Source organism: Condylura cristata, unplaced genomic scaffold (genome assembly GCF_000260355.1).
Source record: "Condylura cristata isolate star-nosed mole 26May11 unplaced genomic scaffold, ConCri1.0 scaffold00005, whole genome shotgun sequence".
NCBI classification, from domain to species: Eukaryota; Metazoa; Chordata; class Mammalia; order Eulipotyphla; family Talpidae; genus Condylura; species Condylura cristata.
The window spans coordinates 22,662,729-22,683,197 of record NW_004567106.1 but is presented as its reverse complement, the minus strand read 5'-3'; the positions used below and the strand labels follow the sequence as shown (position 1 = coordinate 22,683,197).

At 35.3% G+C, this 20,469-nt stretch overlaps 1 protein-coding gene across 1 annotated transcript in view; it reads right to left on the bottom strand.

Annotated features, from left to right (window-relative positions):
• The window catches only part of ABCB5 (ATP-binding cassette, sub-family B (MDR/TAP), member 5), an 84,807-nt gene extending 84,371 nt beyond the window's left edge, over positions 1-436 (bottom strand). Inside the window, exon 1 of the mRNA XM_004677126.1 lies at positions 384-436. Within this exon, the coding sequence (XP_004677183.1) occupies positions 384-436 (53 nt within the window). The remainder of the gene's footprint in view (positions 1-383) is intronic.
• Positions 437-20,469: the final 20,033 nt, after the last annotated feature.

Here is a 20,469-nt window from a genome sequence, read left to right as displayed (position 1 = left end):
TATGTAGGTGTGATAAATTTGTAAAATACATAATCACAGATATTCAATGAAAAAATAATCAGCATCCAGCATTTTATTTTACTAAGTGTAACATATAGAATAAAAGATTCATGGAGAAGTGAAATGAAATCACTTAGGGATTTTTTTTCTAAAGAAAGCCACAAGAAATTGAAAAGAGGACATATCTGAGGTATTAAATCAACTTCCTAAAATTAATATTAAGCCAGTAACACTAATTATGCTGATGTCCAGCAAAATGCAAATAGTATTCCTATTTTCTGAAAAAAAAAAAAAAAACAGTAAACATTTTTGCTAATCTGTGGAAAGAATAAGGTATATTTGAAAATGCAGAATACTTTTTGAAGAATTTAAGCAAAACTTACTCATTTTTCTGATAGTTTTCTTGCATCTCATCAGCTCTTTCAGAACTTTCCATCTTGTTTATAATTTAATTGTTCTGTAATGAAATATTTACAAATATTGTGACTATATGAGAACTTATCAGTAAGTTGACAGAAAGCTTTTTTTTCCCTAATAGCTTCTGAAATATGATGCTGCTCAGTTTATTCTACCTCTCTTCTCCCCTCTGCAACTGAAGTATGCATAGGTACTTCATCAATCCGATAGCTTTTATTACTGATTTTAAAACTTCTTTGACTATTCTTTCCTTAGGTTAGTGAATAGAAATTCTAGAGACAGAAAATAAAACAGGAAGAAAGCCATAATCCAGGTAGAATGCATGGTTTTTCAGGGCAGTGGATTTATTTCTACTCTGCCACTCATTCGACTATAAATGATTAAAACCTTTAAGGTATCTAGGCTTTGTTTTCTCTATAAAAAACTGATTCAGTTGTTTCTCACAGTCAACACTTTGAGGCAGTAAGGTTCTTTAGTTCACTAAATTAGAGCTTCAGTCATAAAAAAATAGAATATTATGAAGACCTAGTGAACATTAACATTTTTAAGGATAATAAATATTCTTCTTTAATTTGGCATTTTATAATCTTACCTTGTTATAAGATCGCAATACATTATACATTATAATGTACAGAGATATTTTTTACTCCATCTCATTTGTTAGACCATACATATGGCGATGATTGTTAACTTTAGAGTATAATTAGTAATTAATTAAATCCTACCAAGGAATCTCAAAAAAATCAATTAATTTTCAAATGGTAAGTTTCTCTATGAAGTACTATGTCCCAAAGTGTCAGTAATATTTTTAGCACCTGTAAAGAAGTTATGATACAAATACATTGGCATAACTTTCCTTTTCCTGAAACTAATGGTCATAACTTTACATAGGAATAACTACAATAACTATACTGACTTTATACCATTTGTAGTTATTTGACAAGTGAAGGAAAGTATTAAATTCTACCAATCTTTTGAATTTTAAAATTCATAAATTTAAAAAAAAACATTTGAAACTTACCTTGGTAAGTATATAATCTGTTCATTTACACTAAAAACATAGTTTCTCTCTTCAACAAATAACCAGCTGCACTCTTGAAACTCTTTTCTCTGCTCGTGCGGTAATATCTGATAACAATAATGGTGAATTTTCTGGCAAAAGCACACTATGTTCTTCACGTCATACTGCATTGGGAAACAAGATGAGCAAAGAGAATTCGCTGTGTCAAATAAACACTCTTTTGAAGTATCTGTATTATCTACATACTTAGTTTTCTGTTGTTGGTTACGCAATATTCTTTAGCTAGTTTATTATTATAGTACTTGAAATAACTAAAATACATCTCTTTAGCATTGTCAATGGCACATTTTTACAACAAATATTCTTTGAGTAATGTTATATACAGGACATTCAATTACCTCATTGATGCTACTGAAAACAACAAATATTCTTTGAGTAATGTTATATACAGGACATTCAATTACCTCATTGATGCTACTGAAAACAATCATCTATTTCTGATTTCCTTTTGTGCTTTGTTCATATCTATAATATGACACATTTTACCTTTTGTTTAATTCCAGTTATATTTATTCATGAACTCACTGAACAAAGCACTGAGCTTATATAATGTGTCAAATACTAGTTTATAAAAATGGAAATGCATTTCCACTTCCGGAGGAATTCAAATGTCTTATTGTGTCCCTCTATTCCAGTGCCTTGTTACTCAGTGTACACCCAAGACCAGCACCATCACCAATAATTAGGACCTCGGTTAAAAACACAAAATTAAAAACAAAACAAAAATGTTTTGAATTGTGGCAAGACAAACATAAAGCAGCATTTTAACCATGTTCAAGTTATAATTTAGTGGCATTAAATACATACACAATGATATACATTCATCACCAGTATGGAACTTTAATCATCCCAAACTGAAACTCGGTATGTAACATTCCTATTCCTGCTTCCCTCAAATCCATGGGATCACTATTCTACTTTCTGTCTCTATGATTTAGCCATTCTAAGTAGCTCAGACAAAGAGAATCACACAATATGTGTCCTATTATGTCAGGCTTTTTTCAGTTACTATAAGGTTTTCAAGGTTTACCCCAGTCACAGAATATATGAGAATTTCATTCATTTTTTAAGGCTAATACTGCTTTATTGTGTATATATAATACATTTTTGCTTATCTGTTCCTCTGTTGATGGACATATGGATTGTTTCCACCTTTTGATGATTGTGCATAATGCTGCTATGAACACTGGTGTACATGTTCCTGTTTGAATACCTACTTTCAGTACATTTGTGTATATACCTAGAAGGGGAAAACAGAGATTCCAGAGCAACTTTATATATATTTACCTGTCCGAGGAACTGCCCAACTGTTTGTCACAGTGACTGTGCCAATTTACATTCCCATCAACAATGCACATGGGTCCAGTTTTCCACATCCTCGCTAACACTTGTTATTTTCTGGTTTACTGATAATAGTAATCCTAGAAGGTATGAATAGTATCTCACTGTGTTTTTAAATTACATTTTCCTAATCAATAGTGATTTGAGGACCTTAAAATATATTTAACGACCAATTGGGTATCTTCTTGCATAAATGTTTATTCATATCAGTTGGTCATTTAAAAAATTATTATGGTAGATGAGTTGTGGGGTATCTCCTGGATATTAAACTCTTATCAGACATTAAGGTTTGCAAATATTCTCTCCCATTCTATGGGTTGTCTTTTCAGTCATTGTCCTTTAATGCACAAAAGTTTTAAATTTTTATGAAGTCAAATATATATATTTTTTCTTTAATTCCTAGTATGTTGGTGTAAAAACCAAGAAACTGCTGAGTCCAATGTTATAATGCTTTCCCCTATGTTTTCCTCTAAAAGTCTGAAGTTTAGTACTTATATTTAGGCCTTTGACTCATTTTCAATACATTTTTATGTGGTGCAATATAAAGGGCATATCTTCATTTTTTTACAATCACTGCTAAGATGTAGAAAGCAACTAAATTTGCTTTATATCCCATATACTAGGGAGGTCATATGATATTTACCTTTCTTTTTAAAAATAATTTCTTTAAGCTCATGTATTACACTCACAATTCATCCAAGTTGCTAAAGGTGACAGTATTTCCTCCCAATTTTGTTGAATAATACTCCATCATCTACATCTGCCACATTTTCTTTATCCATTTATTTCCATGTCTTAATTACTGTAAATAATGTTGCAATGCACATAGGAAGTACAGATCTCTGTTTAATATAGTGATTTCATTTCCTTTAGATATGTATACAAGAGTGGAATTGCTGGATCACATAGTAGTTCTATTTTTGATACTTGGAAAATCTCCATACTGCTGTCCATAGTGGCTGTATGGAATTATGGTTTACTTTTTATTGAAAACATTTGACACTTAACATTTTATAAATTTCAGGTATACAATGTGTTACCTGATACACTTATGCATAATAATATGATAACATTTATAGTTATATCATGCTACAGATTTTAGTATAATATTATAGTCTGTATTCATTTTATGCTACATCAGAATTACTGTAGGTCATCTACTAGTCATTGCAAGTTTGTACTGTTGAACAATATCAATCTTCTCTTTCTGCCCCTACCCTCAATCCCTGGAAGCCACCATTATGCTGTTTTTCATGAGTCTGACATTTTTTTAAAGATTACATATATAAATTATACATATAATTTTATATAATACTTATATTTCACTTTCTTTTAAAAATTCATTTCATAACTGCAAAATTTTTAATTCCTCCCGAACTATTGAATAGAATCCTCATTTCAACAAGATTCTCCAGATCTTTTGCATGCATGTCATGCACAGCTCTACTGTATCTATCATAAAGTCTTCACAAAGAGAAGGCACTGATTTTTTAGTAAGACACATGTGTTAGTAGCAGTTTTACTTTTTTTCCTAAGGATATGAAAAGTAAATTTCTAAATTCAGAGCAAACTACTAACAAAATGTTCTTACTATCCATGCATGGTTTATAAGTCGGATCAAAGGACTTCTGGCATCAGAATCTCCTGGAGTGCCTGTTTATTAAAATCAGACTCATATACCTTATCCTTCATGTACTTAATAAAATTCTAAAGTAATGTGGTAAAAAATATTTTCAACAGGCCAAATGATGATATTTTTCACCTATGCATTCTGTAAAGTATGTTTTGTCAGGTACTCTTCCAAGTATTAAATAGTCTAACACTCTCTGCTGCCAAGAAGATTACTATACTTTGTTATAGGGAGACCTTCACACTTTTAACAGGAGATATACATAAATAAGAATAATATAACAGTGATAACTAAAACATTACACTACAGTATAGTTGTCTCTTATTCTTTCTCCCATTACTGTTAATGGGTGAAAGAGTAAGAGTCAGCTGTACTGTCTAGTCAGGGAAAACCTCTTCTAGAAGGCAATGTTTAGAGTGAATGCTGAATTAAAAGAAGGAGGTTTGTCATGTAAAGATAAAGAAGAGTATCAGGCAGAACATAGATTATACAATAGAAAAAAATAGTGCATTGAGACAGGGGGACAAAAGATGAACCTAAGTCATGTGACAGTGAGGTTATCATTATATGGGAAGATACAAATTAGCCAGGATGGCAGTCTCTTTGCCTCTCTATCGCCCAATGTTTTGAAATTAAATTGCATGAAACATGTCAGGTGACAAAATCAGGTAGTAATATCAAACAATGAGTGATGTGAAAACACAACTCTTTAACGTCTTACTGGCCTAAATGACAATTGTCAGCTAGTCCTTACACATTGTTAACTATGTAAGGGTTTGATGGTAAGTTCTATAGAGGGAGCAAAGAAATGTAAAAGTTGGAAGACTGATTTTGTAATTCTTTTTTTAAACAAAACTTTTCTGTTTCATATGTTAACACAGAAATTCATGATATATCATTGTAAGAAGATATCTTCTGAGTGAGTGACAATTTTCAAGTGTGCTTGGGAAAAATATGATGCATAGCTAAAATATACTGGTTTGATGGAGAGCATTGGTTTTTGAGGAGATGAAAGAAGATATAAATTTTATGAAAGTTTCAAAAAGAATAAATTAAAAGCAGGAAGATTACTACTGAGTATGGACAGACTCTATAGGATTTTTTTTTTAAATTTCCATTTTCTCCATGAAGCTATTATTTCTAAAATGGAGAAGTGTTTTAGAATCCTTACAAACTCCAACTATTTTCATATACTGTCACATTTATACTCTGACTCCTCAAATGTCATTCCTTTCTTCCGTCTACATGACTAGCTTGATTGCAGAATTGATAATTATACTTAAGAACATTCAAAATACATACATCAAAGGTAATTTAATAGGTAGAGGTTTCATGGACTCCACCCCCACTCCAGATATTGGAATTATTAATCCCATCAGTGACAAGAAGAAGCAACCTGGGAGGTGAGGGTGGAGCTGAGCAGCCAGGTTAGGATAAAACTGGACATGTGGGCTCTGGGGGTTTCGTGGCCTGGTGGTTCACGGCTGGTCGTTTGGCTCTCGATCAGTTTTCAGCGTGCTGGTGGAGTCCAAGTCAGCAGAACTGGTAGGACATTCTAATTAACTTATATTTCTCTCTCTTTTTCCCTGGGTTGTTCCTTTACCTTTCTCCTTGTAAATAAATCCATTATTGAACCTTTTTATGTGTGTCCACAATATTATCGTATCTTAAGCGCATGGGTGAGGACCCAGAGACAGGCAACCTAATTCACACTGGGGTGCCCTGTAACAGTAACAGATAATTTAATGTGTCAATTTGGTGGGCAGTGAAACTCAGTTGTTTGTTTGAACTCTAGTAGTAATGTTGTAAAGGTATTTTGAAGATGTAATTAACATTTAAATCAAATTTTGAGTAAAATGAACATTACTCTTTCCAATGTGGGTAGGTCTATCCAGTCAAAGGCTATAAGAGACTGATGACCACTAAAAAAGAGTTTTCCTTGCAGACTGCCTTTACAGTCAAGACATCAACTTTCTTGCCAGAATTTCTGGCCTTCTTCCTGCACTGAAGATTTTGGACTTGCCTGCTGCCATCTTCATGTGAGTCAATTGCTTAAAATCAAGTAATCTCTCTATCTATACAAACACAGATGTATAGATACAGAAAAAAAAGTTTCTTCTGGATAACTCTAACTAAACTAGCAAGATAGTACAGAGTGACTATTCTAGCATATGAAAAGAACATTATGACCTAAAATGGTTTCACTTCACAGAGGAGGACAGCCCTGAGGTTAGTTCTTGGGGGATAGTTAAAATTTCAATAAGTAGAGTTGTGTGGAGGAAGAACAAGAAGATAATTTCAGGAATGCAAAGGTGAATTATCTCATAATAGAGAAATGAGAGCAATCTGGTTAGAACAAACAGTTTATACAGGAATGGAAAGATGCAAGGTAGATAAGACACTGACCTATTTTTTTTAGGCTAACAATTGCAGTTTTCTGAGTGTAAGATATAAGTTCATTGATATTTCACAGGTAACTGAAAGGACTTGGGGAAAGGCAGGATTCAAGCAGACCCACTGTAGTCTAGTTTGATAGGAATAAGGAAGACATATTTGAAAGATAGGTTGAAGGGAGGGTTGAAAGGATAAAGATTTAGAGCATAAGAAAGAAGTTATATAAAAAAAAAGTTCTATAACTAAACTTCAGAAACTGGAAACAAGCGTTGCAAAGATAGAAATGGGGAAGTCAGGATAGGGAATTGGTTAGGGGGAAAGTTGACATTCAGTTAGAAAAATAGGTTTATAATTGAGTGTCCCAGTAACATACCTGACACACAGCTGGAAATATGGTAATGATACTTAGGCAAATTGCCAAACTACAGATATGCTCATCTCATAACAGCTATACAGAAGGAATAATTAAAACTGAGAATAAATAATAATAATAATAAAAACTTTGGTAATCTGACGCTATTCTATAAAAATAGAGGCAATATGGTATTGTACAGCTGTAAAGAGTTTTGCTTATAGAGTAGTGCTTTCCAATAACTATAAAAATGGAGTTATTTTCTGTATTTTTCAATAAGATAATCACTAAGCTTCCACAGTGACTGAGCACTTACACATTATCTAGTGAGGGAATTAAATGTCTGATTTCATTTAATAAGTTTAAATCAAAACAGCCACATAGGGCTAGTGGTTATACTAGAAAGCACAGCTTCAGAGTAAAACTGCCAAGACTCAATTTTTAGATTCCTCAATTATTATACATATAACTTTGGACATATAGTACTAAGCAGTATTTGCAATTCAGTAACACCTATTTTCCTTTTCAAATTGACCACAGCAAATCCTCACTTAATGCCATAGGTCAATTTTTGGAAACTCACTTTAAGCAAAATGACTTAAAATGAAACAAATTTCACCATAGATTAATTGATATATACATAAGAGTTCAGTTCCTATGGCACAAAAATATTACCAAGCTTACAAACAAAGACCCAAAACTTCTATTATTAAACAATGACTTATATTAACTAATTCATTCATTTTTCAATCTGTTTATTCCAGCTCAGGTCATGGATAGCTGTAGCATATCCAGGCAGCTCAGGGTGCAAGGTGGGAAGCCGCCCTGCATAAGATGTCATTCATTGCAAGGCATACTTATACTCACACACATACTTACTCATTTATACATGGCAATTAACTTAACCTAACATGTACTTCTGTGTGAAGTGGGAGGGAATTGGTTTACCTGGAGAAAGCCCAGTCAATATGGGGAGAATATGCAAATTCAGACAATGGCTCTGGCAGGAACTGATTTTTTCTCATAATGTTATAACGAAAAGATATGAACAAAATGACATTATTCAGGGCATGTATTTGCTGTATTTGTTTCACGTTGACTTTAAGATATATAAGCCATATCAATTACAAGATCTCAGTGTAAGATCACCATTAAAAACAAAACAAAACAAAACACAAACTTAAGTCAAAGTTAGGGGTCAAATGGTAAAATAGGAGCCTTTTTATCTTCTTCCCTCAAAGAACACCAACTCAGACACCTACAAACAAGGGTGCCTTTGTGGAAGTCTAGGAATCCAATACATAAGTTCTAACACACTGTTGGAGCAAAGTCATTCTTGTAGTGGGCAAGAAGAACAGTTTTATTTTGCTAGCATATACAAAACCACTAAAGATATCCATTTCTTTCTGACCTCAGTTGTCTAGAGAAATCAGAACCTACCAAGAACAAATCATGAATAGGAAATCTGACTAGGTCAATTACAAAGGAGGTTAAATCAGTAATCAAAAACTTCCCAATAATGAAAAACCTAGGGCCAAATGATTTCTGTGCCACATTCTACTGCATATTTAATGAATTAAAGCAAACTCTTCTCAAGTTGTTTTGAAAACTGAAGGAGAAAGAACACTTCTACATTCATTTTACAAGGCTAGCATTGCCCTGCCACTAATGCTCGAAAAAGATATTGTAAGAGTATGCCTTTTGTGTGTAGATACAAAAATGGTCAACACAATGCTAGAAAATCAAAATTAATAGCACAGTAAAAGTTTTATACACTATGATCAGCTGGGATCCTTCCCTGGGATGCAAGGATGGTTCAAATAAATATGATACATTACATTAATAAAATGAATGACAAAAATTATGCAATTAGCTCAATAGATGCAGTAAAAACATTTGAAAAAATTTAACACCATTTATGAGCAACCTTTTAACAAATTGGGTATGGAAGGAATGTACCTCAATGTAATAAAATGCATATATAATAAGCTCACCACTAACATCATACTCAGTCAAAGGAATAAGATAAGGGTGCTTACTCTCATCATGTCAATTTAACATTTAAGTAATGGAAGTCCTAGCAGGAGTAATGAAGAATGAAAAACAATACAAAAAAAAAAAAGTATTATTAATATGAAACTACAAGGAAGGGACAATTCTCCAGAACTCAATTACAAAAATTTGGAAGGTGTTATTTTTCCATCAGACAGAGTTCAGAATTGCCATGATAAATATATTAGAAGAAACGGTAAAAAAAAATGCAGAAAAAAATAAGTGTCATGAAAAAATATAATTAATGAACAGAAATGATAAAGGTTTACATAAGAAAATAAGGGAGCTGAAGAATACAAAAAAGACCACAGAGGAGATGCAAAATTCTTCAGAATACCATGGAAGCAGACAGACCAATGGAGGACTGAATTAGTCATCCTGAAGATCATAACACAGGAAGGACCCAGGTAGAGAGATACATGTTAGAAAAAGGGGGAAGAAACACTCTGATACATTTCCAGCTTTATTAGGAAGAGCAACATAAGGATATTGGGTATCCATGAGGGTTAATAGAAAAGAACAGAAGTTATTCAAAGTATAATAAAGGGGCCCTCCCTGATGGCACAGTAGGTTAAAGCATAGCACAATGAAGCTATCTAAAGCCACTGCAGCACCAGTTTAACACTTTAATCCCTGACCACAGAAGTGACCCAATGGCGTGGCAGAGCTCTCCTGACTCATTTGCTGCTTCCCTCAGCAGTGTATTTCAGTTAATCTGCTTATTCTGTCCCCCATTCTGTCTCTGGTGAATCCTCTCATTCCCCCCACCTCTGGCCTGTACCCCAGTTCTTATATGCATAAATAAATAAATCTTTAAAAAATAATTACTATGAGATGTGATAGAAGTATTAGCTAATGCTATGGCAAGTCATTATACTGCAGGATATAAACTTGTCAAATCAACATGGTGTAAACCTTAAAATTACACCGTGTTGTATGTCAGATATATATATATATATATATATATATATATATATACCATTTAACAAAGTAAGAAATATGCTTGACCATTAATGGAAGAAAAACTACTTTAGTTAAATTGATATAGAAGATTATTAAAAATCACTGTTACATGATTAAAATGAAAGTGCAATAGAAAAAATGGCATTATTCTTTAATTTTTACAGAATTACTGGATCTAAGAGTCATCAGAACACTAAACAATGTCACCATCATCAGATATAAGTTTTGTTTTGTTTTTTTTAAAGATTTATTTGTGCACACAGAACTGGGATGCAGCCCAGAGACTCAGGGGCAGCGAGAGGCTTCACCAGGGACAGAGTGGGGAGCAGAACAGGCAAATTGAAGAAGTACACTGCTGAGGGGAGCAGCGGGCAGGTCAGGAGAGGTCTGCCCCACCATGTGGTCACCTCCGGGGCAGGGGGATCGAACTCATGCACAAGTGGCTTCAGCTTCCCAGAGCTGTGCTTTAACCCGCTGCACCACCAGGGAGGGCCAGATATAAGTTTTTAAAAAGGAAATTGCTTTTTAAAAATATTTATTCATGTATACAGAACTGTAGTACAGGCCAAAGGTGCAGGCGCATTGAGAGAGTCACCAGAGACAGATTGGGGAGCAGAACAGGCAGATTGATGAAGTACACTGCTGAGGGGACCAGCGGGCAAGGCAGGAGAGGTCTGCTGCGCCATGTGGATCACCTCCAGGGTGGGAGAACAAACTTGCACTGAAGTGGCTGCGGCCAGCTTGCAAGTGCTGGGTCCTAAACTGTTGCACCACCAGGGAGGGCCTAGGAATAATTTTTAAAATACATTTTAGCTATGAGTCCTTTAAAACAAAAATCACTCAACCTTTAGCTTGACAAAGTGTGTGTGTATGTGTGTGTGTGCGTGTTTGTATGTATATATACATAGGTATATATGTATGTAGTCAACCACCTCTAACATGGGAGCTAATGTAATGGAAAGACTTTTTATTTTAAAAGTATGTGTGAGAACAATTCTTTTAGTGACATCATGGCCTTGTATCTGCTTTATGGTCTACAGTATCAGCTGAATCCTCAGTAGATTTTGCTTACCACATTTTCCCTGAATTCTAACCCTGTACCTCTAAAATCCATGGGAATAGAGTGGTCAGTTTCCTTTGGTTTGAGTGTAAATGAATGCTTTAAAGTAACTCTTTAAAGAAATACATTAAAAATCCTCCCACTCTGGAAGTGTTCTGCCAAGACTAACTCAAAGCCATGAAAGATTTAGGGTTGGTTCCAAATTGGAACCTGTAAGATCTGTGTGGGTCTTTATTTAGCTCAGCAAACATTCCATCCTTAACAGAAACTAAGAATATTAAACATAAAAACACAAAGTATGTTCCAGACCCAAGAGTATTGGATGAAACCCTGGAACTCCATTTGAGAATTCCCCAGTGAAATGAAAGGATCACAGTCATTTCAGTAGAAGACTAAATTCTTGGACATGACACTGATGTGGACATTCTGTGGACTGCCCTAGCTATAGATAGTCCCTTCATATTTACTCTTTTACTAATAAAGTAAGCAATCATAATGATGACTCATCATTTGCCCAATAGCTATCACTTCACATTAGGAAAATAGTTGTTGCTTTACTTTTTAAGCTAGCAATGATAATAACTCCCATTCAGTAATAAGCAGTACTGGCAGCATGTGATTGTGGGTGGTTTCAGCTTCATGCTGAGCATTATTCCTTTATGCACTGTGAAAAATATTTTATGGACACTTTAATACATACTGGGTACTATCATTACCATTCCAAATGATCTTATTTAATCATTCCTTTATTAACCTTATTTTTCATAAGAGGCAATGGTGGCTTAGAAGAATTAAATAACAATGTCAATTAATACAACTATTAAAGTGGCAGACAAATTTGTGCACTTCACAGCCTATCCTCTTAACCGCATGCTATACTCTACAAATTTGAAACCTGCTGTGAAGTTTAAAGGAACATTCTGAGGCACCTAATTCTTTGGCTGTAAATGGCAAAATGAATTCCTACCCTCTCAGGTACTTTGAGGCTGATTTTCCCTCTCTACTGAGTCGATGAGCAAATGCTCATGGTGGCAGACTGAGTCTGAACATTTGTACACTGAAACGGTAGCCTGAATGTGCTACCTCACATGCATAATGTGAGGATATAATGAGAGGACATGTGTGAAAGCACTCTGGCACTATAACAATTTCTTTACAGATGGATAGCACTGACAGACTGTACTATCTGTACTCTATCCTTTAATTACAATTCCTATTTACTGAACCATTACTGTTTGCTAGGTACTAAACTAAATGTATTATATCCATTTGTACTGTCAATCTTCAACATAATTTTGTGATGCGGTATTACAATCTCATTTTAAACATGAGGAAACTGAGATTAGTGTTTAACTTGCCCTGACTTGGATAGTTAATATGTGAGTGATCTGGAGTTTTGTTTTTTTTTTAACCCATTTTTGTCTAGATCTGACGAAGATATATTCACAATGTGTCTATATCTAGAGATCTATAGGTAGATGTGAATGCATGTCAGTAAGTGAATATACAGTATGTTCATCAAATGAATAATACCAGCAGAATGTTCAGAGAGCATCTGCCTGTAGGAGATATTTTATACAAGACCAGTGCTCTAACCCCTGAGCTATGGAGCCAAAGCAGATACAGGAGATATTTTAGAACCCAAAAGCTGACAGCTACTTCACACATGGCTCAACAATAAGTTTTTAGAAGCAGGTAAAGAAAGCATTTTTTGTTGTTGTTTATTCATATGTGGTTCTGTGTAAGTATATTATAGCATGCTTGATAAAAATTCAAATTCTTAAGTCTCTCCTCAGACTAATGAATAAGAGTCTCTGGAAATGTGGCCCATAAGCAAGCATTTAAAACAAGTTTACAAGTAATCTTATTCAAATTACAGTTTGAAATCCATGGCATAAAGTAATGGACACTGGTTTTATCCTTGGTTGTTTACATGCAGACTTTTTTTAATTTCTCTTTGAGATAGAGAGAAAATAACTTCTCCAGGATATTTTATTTGCGGATGTATTTTGTGCATCAGTAGGTCATTATTTAAATGCCAATTAAAAAAAGGTATAATTGGTCACAAGATTAATTTCCTCTAGACAAGGAAACGTCAGTCAGTCACATGTGGGGCCACTTGCTTGTTAATAGCTCCTTCTGTTAATAAGTTACAAATGAAACCACTGGATGTAAATAATCAATTAAGCATGTTGTTAGAATCAATGGTATTCCCCTTTGAGTTTTATAAAGGCTTCTGAAGTAATTTTTAATCCACAAAGAGGAAATTACTTTTCCTTAGATGACTCACAGTATTTTATACATATCAAACACAGATTATGGGGACTGCTGAAGACCACAACTTAATGGACTTTGATTATTATGGAGTTTTTCCTGAAGGATATGGAAGTAATTCATTCTAAAATAGTCTCAGTGAGGTTGAATTTTCTTCTCTTGAAGTCTTACTTAAAAAAAAGTATGTACCTTCAAGACACATTTGAATATTATAAAAAGATTAGATTCATAATAAATAAATAATGATAAGAACCTTTTACTAGTAATAGAACTGACGAATACTGTAAAATGTAACTAGGATTAAAAAAAAATCAGGTAAGGTAAGATAGACATGATTGTCATGAGAAACGTTTATATATATAAAACAATCTCTAGAAATATAAGTTATGTAACTCCATAAAGTGCTATACAGGGAAGCACCAGGATTGGCCAGGAGTCAAGGAAGCAGAGGAAATAACCTGCAAGAGTCTTTACTGTGAATTCCATGGGAAGGCAAATAAAGCAGGATAAGCAGGTTTAGAATTTTCAGTAGACTCCTGGTGCAGGGGCTGTCTCTTGTTGGCTAACATCTGACCTTGGGATGACTAGGGCCAGGGGATGGTGATTTACTCACCATATGGTAATCTAATCAAGAATACGGTTGAAGTTAGGGGTTTTGGATTGGTTCATTTGCATATGAAAGGAACAATCCAGGATGAATTTCTTGTTATCTCTAGGAATTAGCTAACCCTGGGAGAGGCAGTCTGTCAAAGGTTAGCAACATACCAAGGTTTCAAAGCATCAGAAAGTACAAAAGAAAAAAAAAAGAAAAACAACAAGAAACTAAAAAACTCATTATTGCTGGAAAGGAAGTTTTGTGCTGTTGTTATAAAACAGGACAAGTCCTAAAACTCATATATTAGAACATACAGCACATATGGGTGGGTAGTTTCTTATATACTAATTATTCTCAGGTCATGTGTTCATTAATGTTCTATCACTATTTAAGGTGTAAAAGGCAGTTTCTAAAACGATAGTTTTAAACTCTTAAAAGATAAAATTTCAGCTTGGAAACCCTGATTTAAACAAATCACCTCAATTTTTTATGAGCCTTGGCTTCTGAGAATGGTGAACACACACACTAAATGGTAAGGTGTGGTTACACGGTGGTCCTCCATCTAAGTGTGGCCTTGAGGACGCCAGTGAGATGCAGGTGGGGCAGAGGTGGTTGAACACAGCTATCAAGGGAGACCACGGAATAGCTGCTACTGGGCAGGTGGTATAAAGTATAAAATACTACTTTTGTGACAGTTTGCTACTACCAACTTACCCCATTTTCTTTAGTGGAATCTGACAGAATTCCCTGAAAGGCAGAGGCGACTGACAGGCATATGTGGCTAAGATACCATGCTTCAAAGTCAGACAGAGTGTGAATCCCTTTCTACCATTTCTGGTCTGTATGACTTTTTTGGCACTCAGATTAAAGTGGATGTAATATTTCCTACTTCACAAATCTATCCTGAGGCGTCTATGAAACATCACTTGTTAAGCTAGAGCCATGCTCATAGAATAAAGGAGCCCTTATTCTTGTTTTTTATTTTTTCCCCTGCACTCTGTGCTACACTGGTGTATTAAGCATCATTCCCTTTACTTTTCTGCCATCCATTTCGTCCTCCAGCTGAACAAATTTTCACTATGACTTTCTAACCAGGAAATCAATACCTGTTCTTCTTCCTTGGTTAAATCAAGTCAACTTAATTTATACTAGGATGAGATACAACTAATAAAGTTTCAAATAGAAAGTTATATAAAATGCAACAAAAAATGTCCCTACCTACAATAAAGGGAAGTTACTGACTATAAATTGCAGAAGTTTGTGTTAAAATCATCTTATAGCTTAGTTTACATCAGCTTATCCTGGGAAGCTATTAAAAATACAGAATATGAAACTCCATTCCAGCCCAACTGAGTCCAAATCTTTGGTAAACATCCCAGAAGCATGAACTTCCTAAAGTGCTCTGATTTCTGATGCATGAGCAGTTCTGAAGACCATTGATCAGAATTTAAAGTATATAGACACCAGGGCTTCGCATGATACCTACTGGATGGAATCTTTAGGAAAGAGTATAGTAACACATATATGCAATGTTACACACACACACACAAATATATACATATATAAATATAGTCTTACTTGATTTTTACTGCACTCCTGAGCTTAAATAAGAGAATTATTACTTCAATTTTAGGGCTGAATTCTAGAATATGGTCATAAGTGATCTGTTTATGGTCATAAAATGTGACATATTCCATTATTTGTTCAGAATGTTTGCTGCCTTTTCTCCCTATGTCCTTCTCAGGAGCCCCTCATTATGAGAGGAATATACCTACTGTTCATCTGATCAAGTTTGGTCCTTTAACTTATTTTCACAGAGGAACATGAGTGCAAAAGGCTGGTGCCACCTTCAAGCAGAAACATTGAGTTATCTCATCAGTCAATTTAAATATTTCCTCTGCTATCAAGTCCCTGTTGGTTGCTGCTATTTTAGCCTGGACCACAGAATGAAGAGGCATTAGAATAAAACATCATATTAGTGACCACCTGCAGTGGTCATAATATGAGCACAAAATAGGCTTTGTTTAACACACTGAAATTTGGGGGTTATTGAAGCCTCTCCCCTCTCCTCTGGTAATAGATGAAAGAATGAGAATTAGAACTCATCTTTTGGGCCCTCCGTGGTGGCACAACGGGTTAAAGCACAGCACTGAGAATCTAAAGCCGCTTCCGCATGAGTTCCATTCCTGCCTGTCCTGGAGGAGATCCACATGGTGTGGCAGACCTCTCCTGGCCTGCCCGCTGCTCCCCTCAGCAGTGTACTTCGTCCATCTGCCTGTTCTGTTCCCTACTCTGTCTCTGGTGAAGCCTCTCACCGCCCCTGAGACTCTGGCCTGTACCCCAGTTCTGTATGCACAAATAAATAAATCTAAAAAAAAAAAAAAAAGAACTCATCTTTTATCCAAGTCTTGCTGTTTCTAACCAGCAGAAGACAGCTGTACCTGTCCTAGAGGGGATTATTTGTTCCCATTGCTAGGGCTGAAACTGGTGCTTTGTCTTCCGTATATGAGCGATATTTTTGGTTTACTCACGGAATTTAGACTAGAGATCTCAAATTTCCTCTAACCTATACATTTTATTATTCCTTGATATCCCCAATGAAAAATATCACAATTCATTTCTGCAAAATTTGTTATATCAAAATTTGCCCTTTGGGGGGGGGGCAAGAGGCTGATTTCATGGAAGGAGATTTGAAGGCTGGGTAGCAGTTGCTTTTGAAAAGACATTCAGATGTAAATGCCTTTCTATAAGGGTGTCTCCTTTACTGTATTGAGAATATCTACCTTCTTTATGTCTTTTCAATGGAAGGCTGAAATGTGCCTTTCTTAGTAAAGTCCTTAATGACCTTCCTTTTTCCTCCCCCTGAGTCTCCCTTCTCTCAGCTAAGTTTTTTTAAGGTGGTATCTGAAGTGTCCTAACAAGTTTACTCAGTTTTCCTGTGTCTCTCCCATGTGTACAAGAAGTATGCATTTATTATCAAACTTTTTTTTTGACTTTTTCTCTTATCAGTCTATCTGAAACATCTTTATATGCTAGCCCCCCAAACCAAATGGGGTACACAATGACTTCCTTTTTGCCCTGATTTGGTATTTGGGGTAGTATCCTTCGTGGGATTACTAAACTTAACCCTATAGCTGAAGCTTAACTCTGGCATTAATCTACAGGGTTTAGGGGCCTCCCTGGTGGCACAAGGGATTAAGTTTCAGCACTATGAAGCTATCACCAGCCAACTGCAGCACAAGGAGCTGACCCACATGACACACAGCAAACCTCTTTTGTTTGGCCTGTGGCTGCTCCAGTGTATTTCAATAGATCCACCTGCTCTGCTCCCAGTTCTGTCCCAGGTGAATATTCTCTCTCCTCCTCACACCCCGTCCCCTGCCCCCACATTTCCACGTTTTGTGTTTTTTCCCTGTTAAAATTATCCTTTTGTTTTTGTATTCAGTATAACTTTATTTGAAAAGAAAATCTTACCAGATACCAGGTTTTTATCTACTTGAATGCAAACAGCCATTAAATAGTAGAAATAAAACAAAATTACTTTGAGACAAGCCAAGCCAATACCTTCATTATAAAAGGGGGATTGTGATTTAATCTGCCCACATGTGGGTCACACTAATCACTAAATTAATAATATTTTCCTGTAATAAATTTGTTTACATTATTTATTTGTGGCCTCCCGCTCCTTCCTTCACAAAGCTAAGTTATCTTCACAACTTATACATTGAGTTAAAATACTTCTCCCCCTCAAGTTCTCTATATAAAGATAACCCAATCAATTCCAGTTTTTCTAAATCCTTCATTACTGCTCAAAATTTAAAATCTCTGGTAGATTAGAATTTATATTTCATTTTCAGAGACTTAAAATTTGTTTTCCCAAATGAATTTTTGTACCTTAAACTGCTGAAACCAAGAGAGATAATGCAGCTTTCCTTATAGTTCTTCGTGTACCAATCTTTCACTTGGTTAAATTTATTCCCAAGTATTTTTTCTTATTGATGACATTCTAAATGAAGTGGTTTTTTTCTTTCATTAAAAAAAAATTGTATTATTTTTCAGTAAGGTAAAATTGTTTTATTACACAGCCTATGATTTACTGGATTAGGTTCATAAAGATGAGGTAATTTCAATAGGGAACAAAGTTGTTGACAACCCCAAATTTAAAAACTAAGATACGGGTTTTTAAAATAGTAAATTGGAAATGTGAGGACAGTTATTCCTAGTAAAAAGTAAATTGATTTGTAATAAATAAATTAATTAACAAATAGATTTATTGACTTACCTACTCTGCATCAAAATTTTATTCCACATGATTTTATTTAATCTTCCCTAAAGTAGCTTGGCAAGGTATATGTCATCCTTATTGTCTGGGATGAGGAAATTGAGTCCCAGGGATGCTAGTCTGTCATGACTACTATGTGACTGGCATCTAATCCCAAATACCTCAGAAGTCAGAGTTCATAAACTTTCCTGTAGACTGCTTTTCTCCCATGTGACTTTGAAATGCATTTCTAATCTGGCTATCATAATTATCATCTCAAGTTTCTTCTTCAATTACATATTTCATTTCCAAAATAAATATTTATGCACAACTTCTATCTTAACAGGAAGCAGAGAATTAAAAATCACAAAATCGCTAAAAAAACTACTGGTTATCTTCCGAAGGGAAAAGGAAGCTGTGGTTTGCAAGGAACACATGTGAGGACTTCTTAGCAGCAGTTTGTGGGCCGTTGGACCACAGAGGTTTGGGGAAGGCACTGAGAAAGCAGAGAAAATAAATGTGCACTTGCAATCCCTTCATAAGTAAGAGTTATTGATGGGATTAATCTGGATTTACCAAATAAACTGTTACATTCTAAATTTACAAACACATAGTCCAACTATTAAAGTCAGAAGACGCCATGCAACTTTCAACCACTAGATGTCACTGTTGTTTATGAAATACAATAACAGTCTCAGGTGACAATTCTGTTCGCTGAAGTTGACCCTTCCACTAACAGCTCTAAACTGTTAGAGATCAAACACATGGCTCCTGACAAGGAACTTGGCATTTCTGTTGAAAGAAACAAGACAAACCTATGTGAAAGGTTACACAGTATCCAAGAGAGTGCATATATTTGTGACTAGTTGTAAAATAGGAGGCTGAGGAACAGGAGTATATAAAATCTCAGAGAGAGGAATAAATGTCAATTGGAGAGGATGTAGAAGGTTCTATAGATGGGATGTTCTAACAGTGCAGGAAAAGAATGGTCATTACAAGGAAACAGAATCATATGAGCACAAGCAGAGAGGTGGACATAAATATAGAGTTCGAATGAACTGAAAGGGTCATTTGAGGAAGTGGGCATTGACTGTGAAGGAGACAGATTATATGGGACCAGAAATAACAAAGAAGAGTACTGGAATTTACTCTTCCTTCTTAATTTATCTCTAAAAGTTTGTGAGCAGAAAAGTGATGTGATGATATGTCACTGTATGAATTGGGTCAAATACCCTACTCCCTTGTAAAGCATTATTTGAGTTTTCTTTCTGTGTAATTACTTTATCCCTATGATTTTTGAGAAACTACACTTCTGTCAGTTGTCACGGTCCCCTCCAAATCTATATCTCCCCCCCATATAAAGCTGCACCCGCTTGTCTTCATAGTAAACAGGAACTTCACCTCCTATTTCTGGTCTGGTCTGCCTTCCACGACTGACAATTTTTTTTTTTAAAGATATATTTATTTATACATACAGAACTGGGGTACAGACCAGAGTTCAGGGCATCGGTGAGAGGATTCACCAGAGACAGAGTGGGGAGCAGAACAGGCAGATCGACGAAGTACACTGCTGAGGCGGGTCAGGAGAGGTCTGCCGCGCCATGTGGATCACCTCTGTGGTGGGGATCGAACTCATGCTCAAGTGGCTTTAGTTTTTTAGTGTTGTGCTTTAACCCGCTGTGCCACCAGGGAGGGCCCTGACTAACGATTTTTTAAAAAAAAAAGTAGTGTGAATTTGGGCTCAGAAATATTCAGGCAGCTAGTTCCCCTGAACAATATTATAAAGGAAAATATAAATCCGTGCTTTTACCTTCCTGAGAGCACGTCTCCACGCAAAGGCTCCGTTAATCCTAGTTGTCCTGAACCAAATGAGCAATTGTTTCAGAGGTTTTCTCCTTTGCCCCAACTTCACTATATAAAGTTCAGAGAGCATAAAACAACAAACCAAAAAACCAAAAAACCTTTCAGGCTCTCAGCTCCTTTAACTAGGTCTTTGAGGGGAGGGCAGAATGGCTGGCGGAGGGTGAATAAGGTGGCGCTTCTCGACCC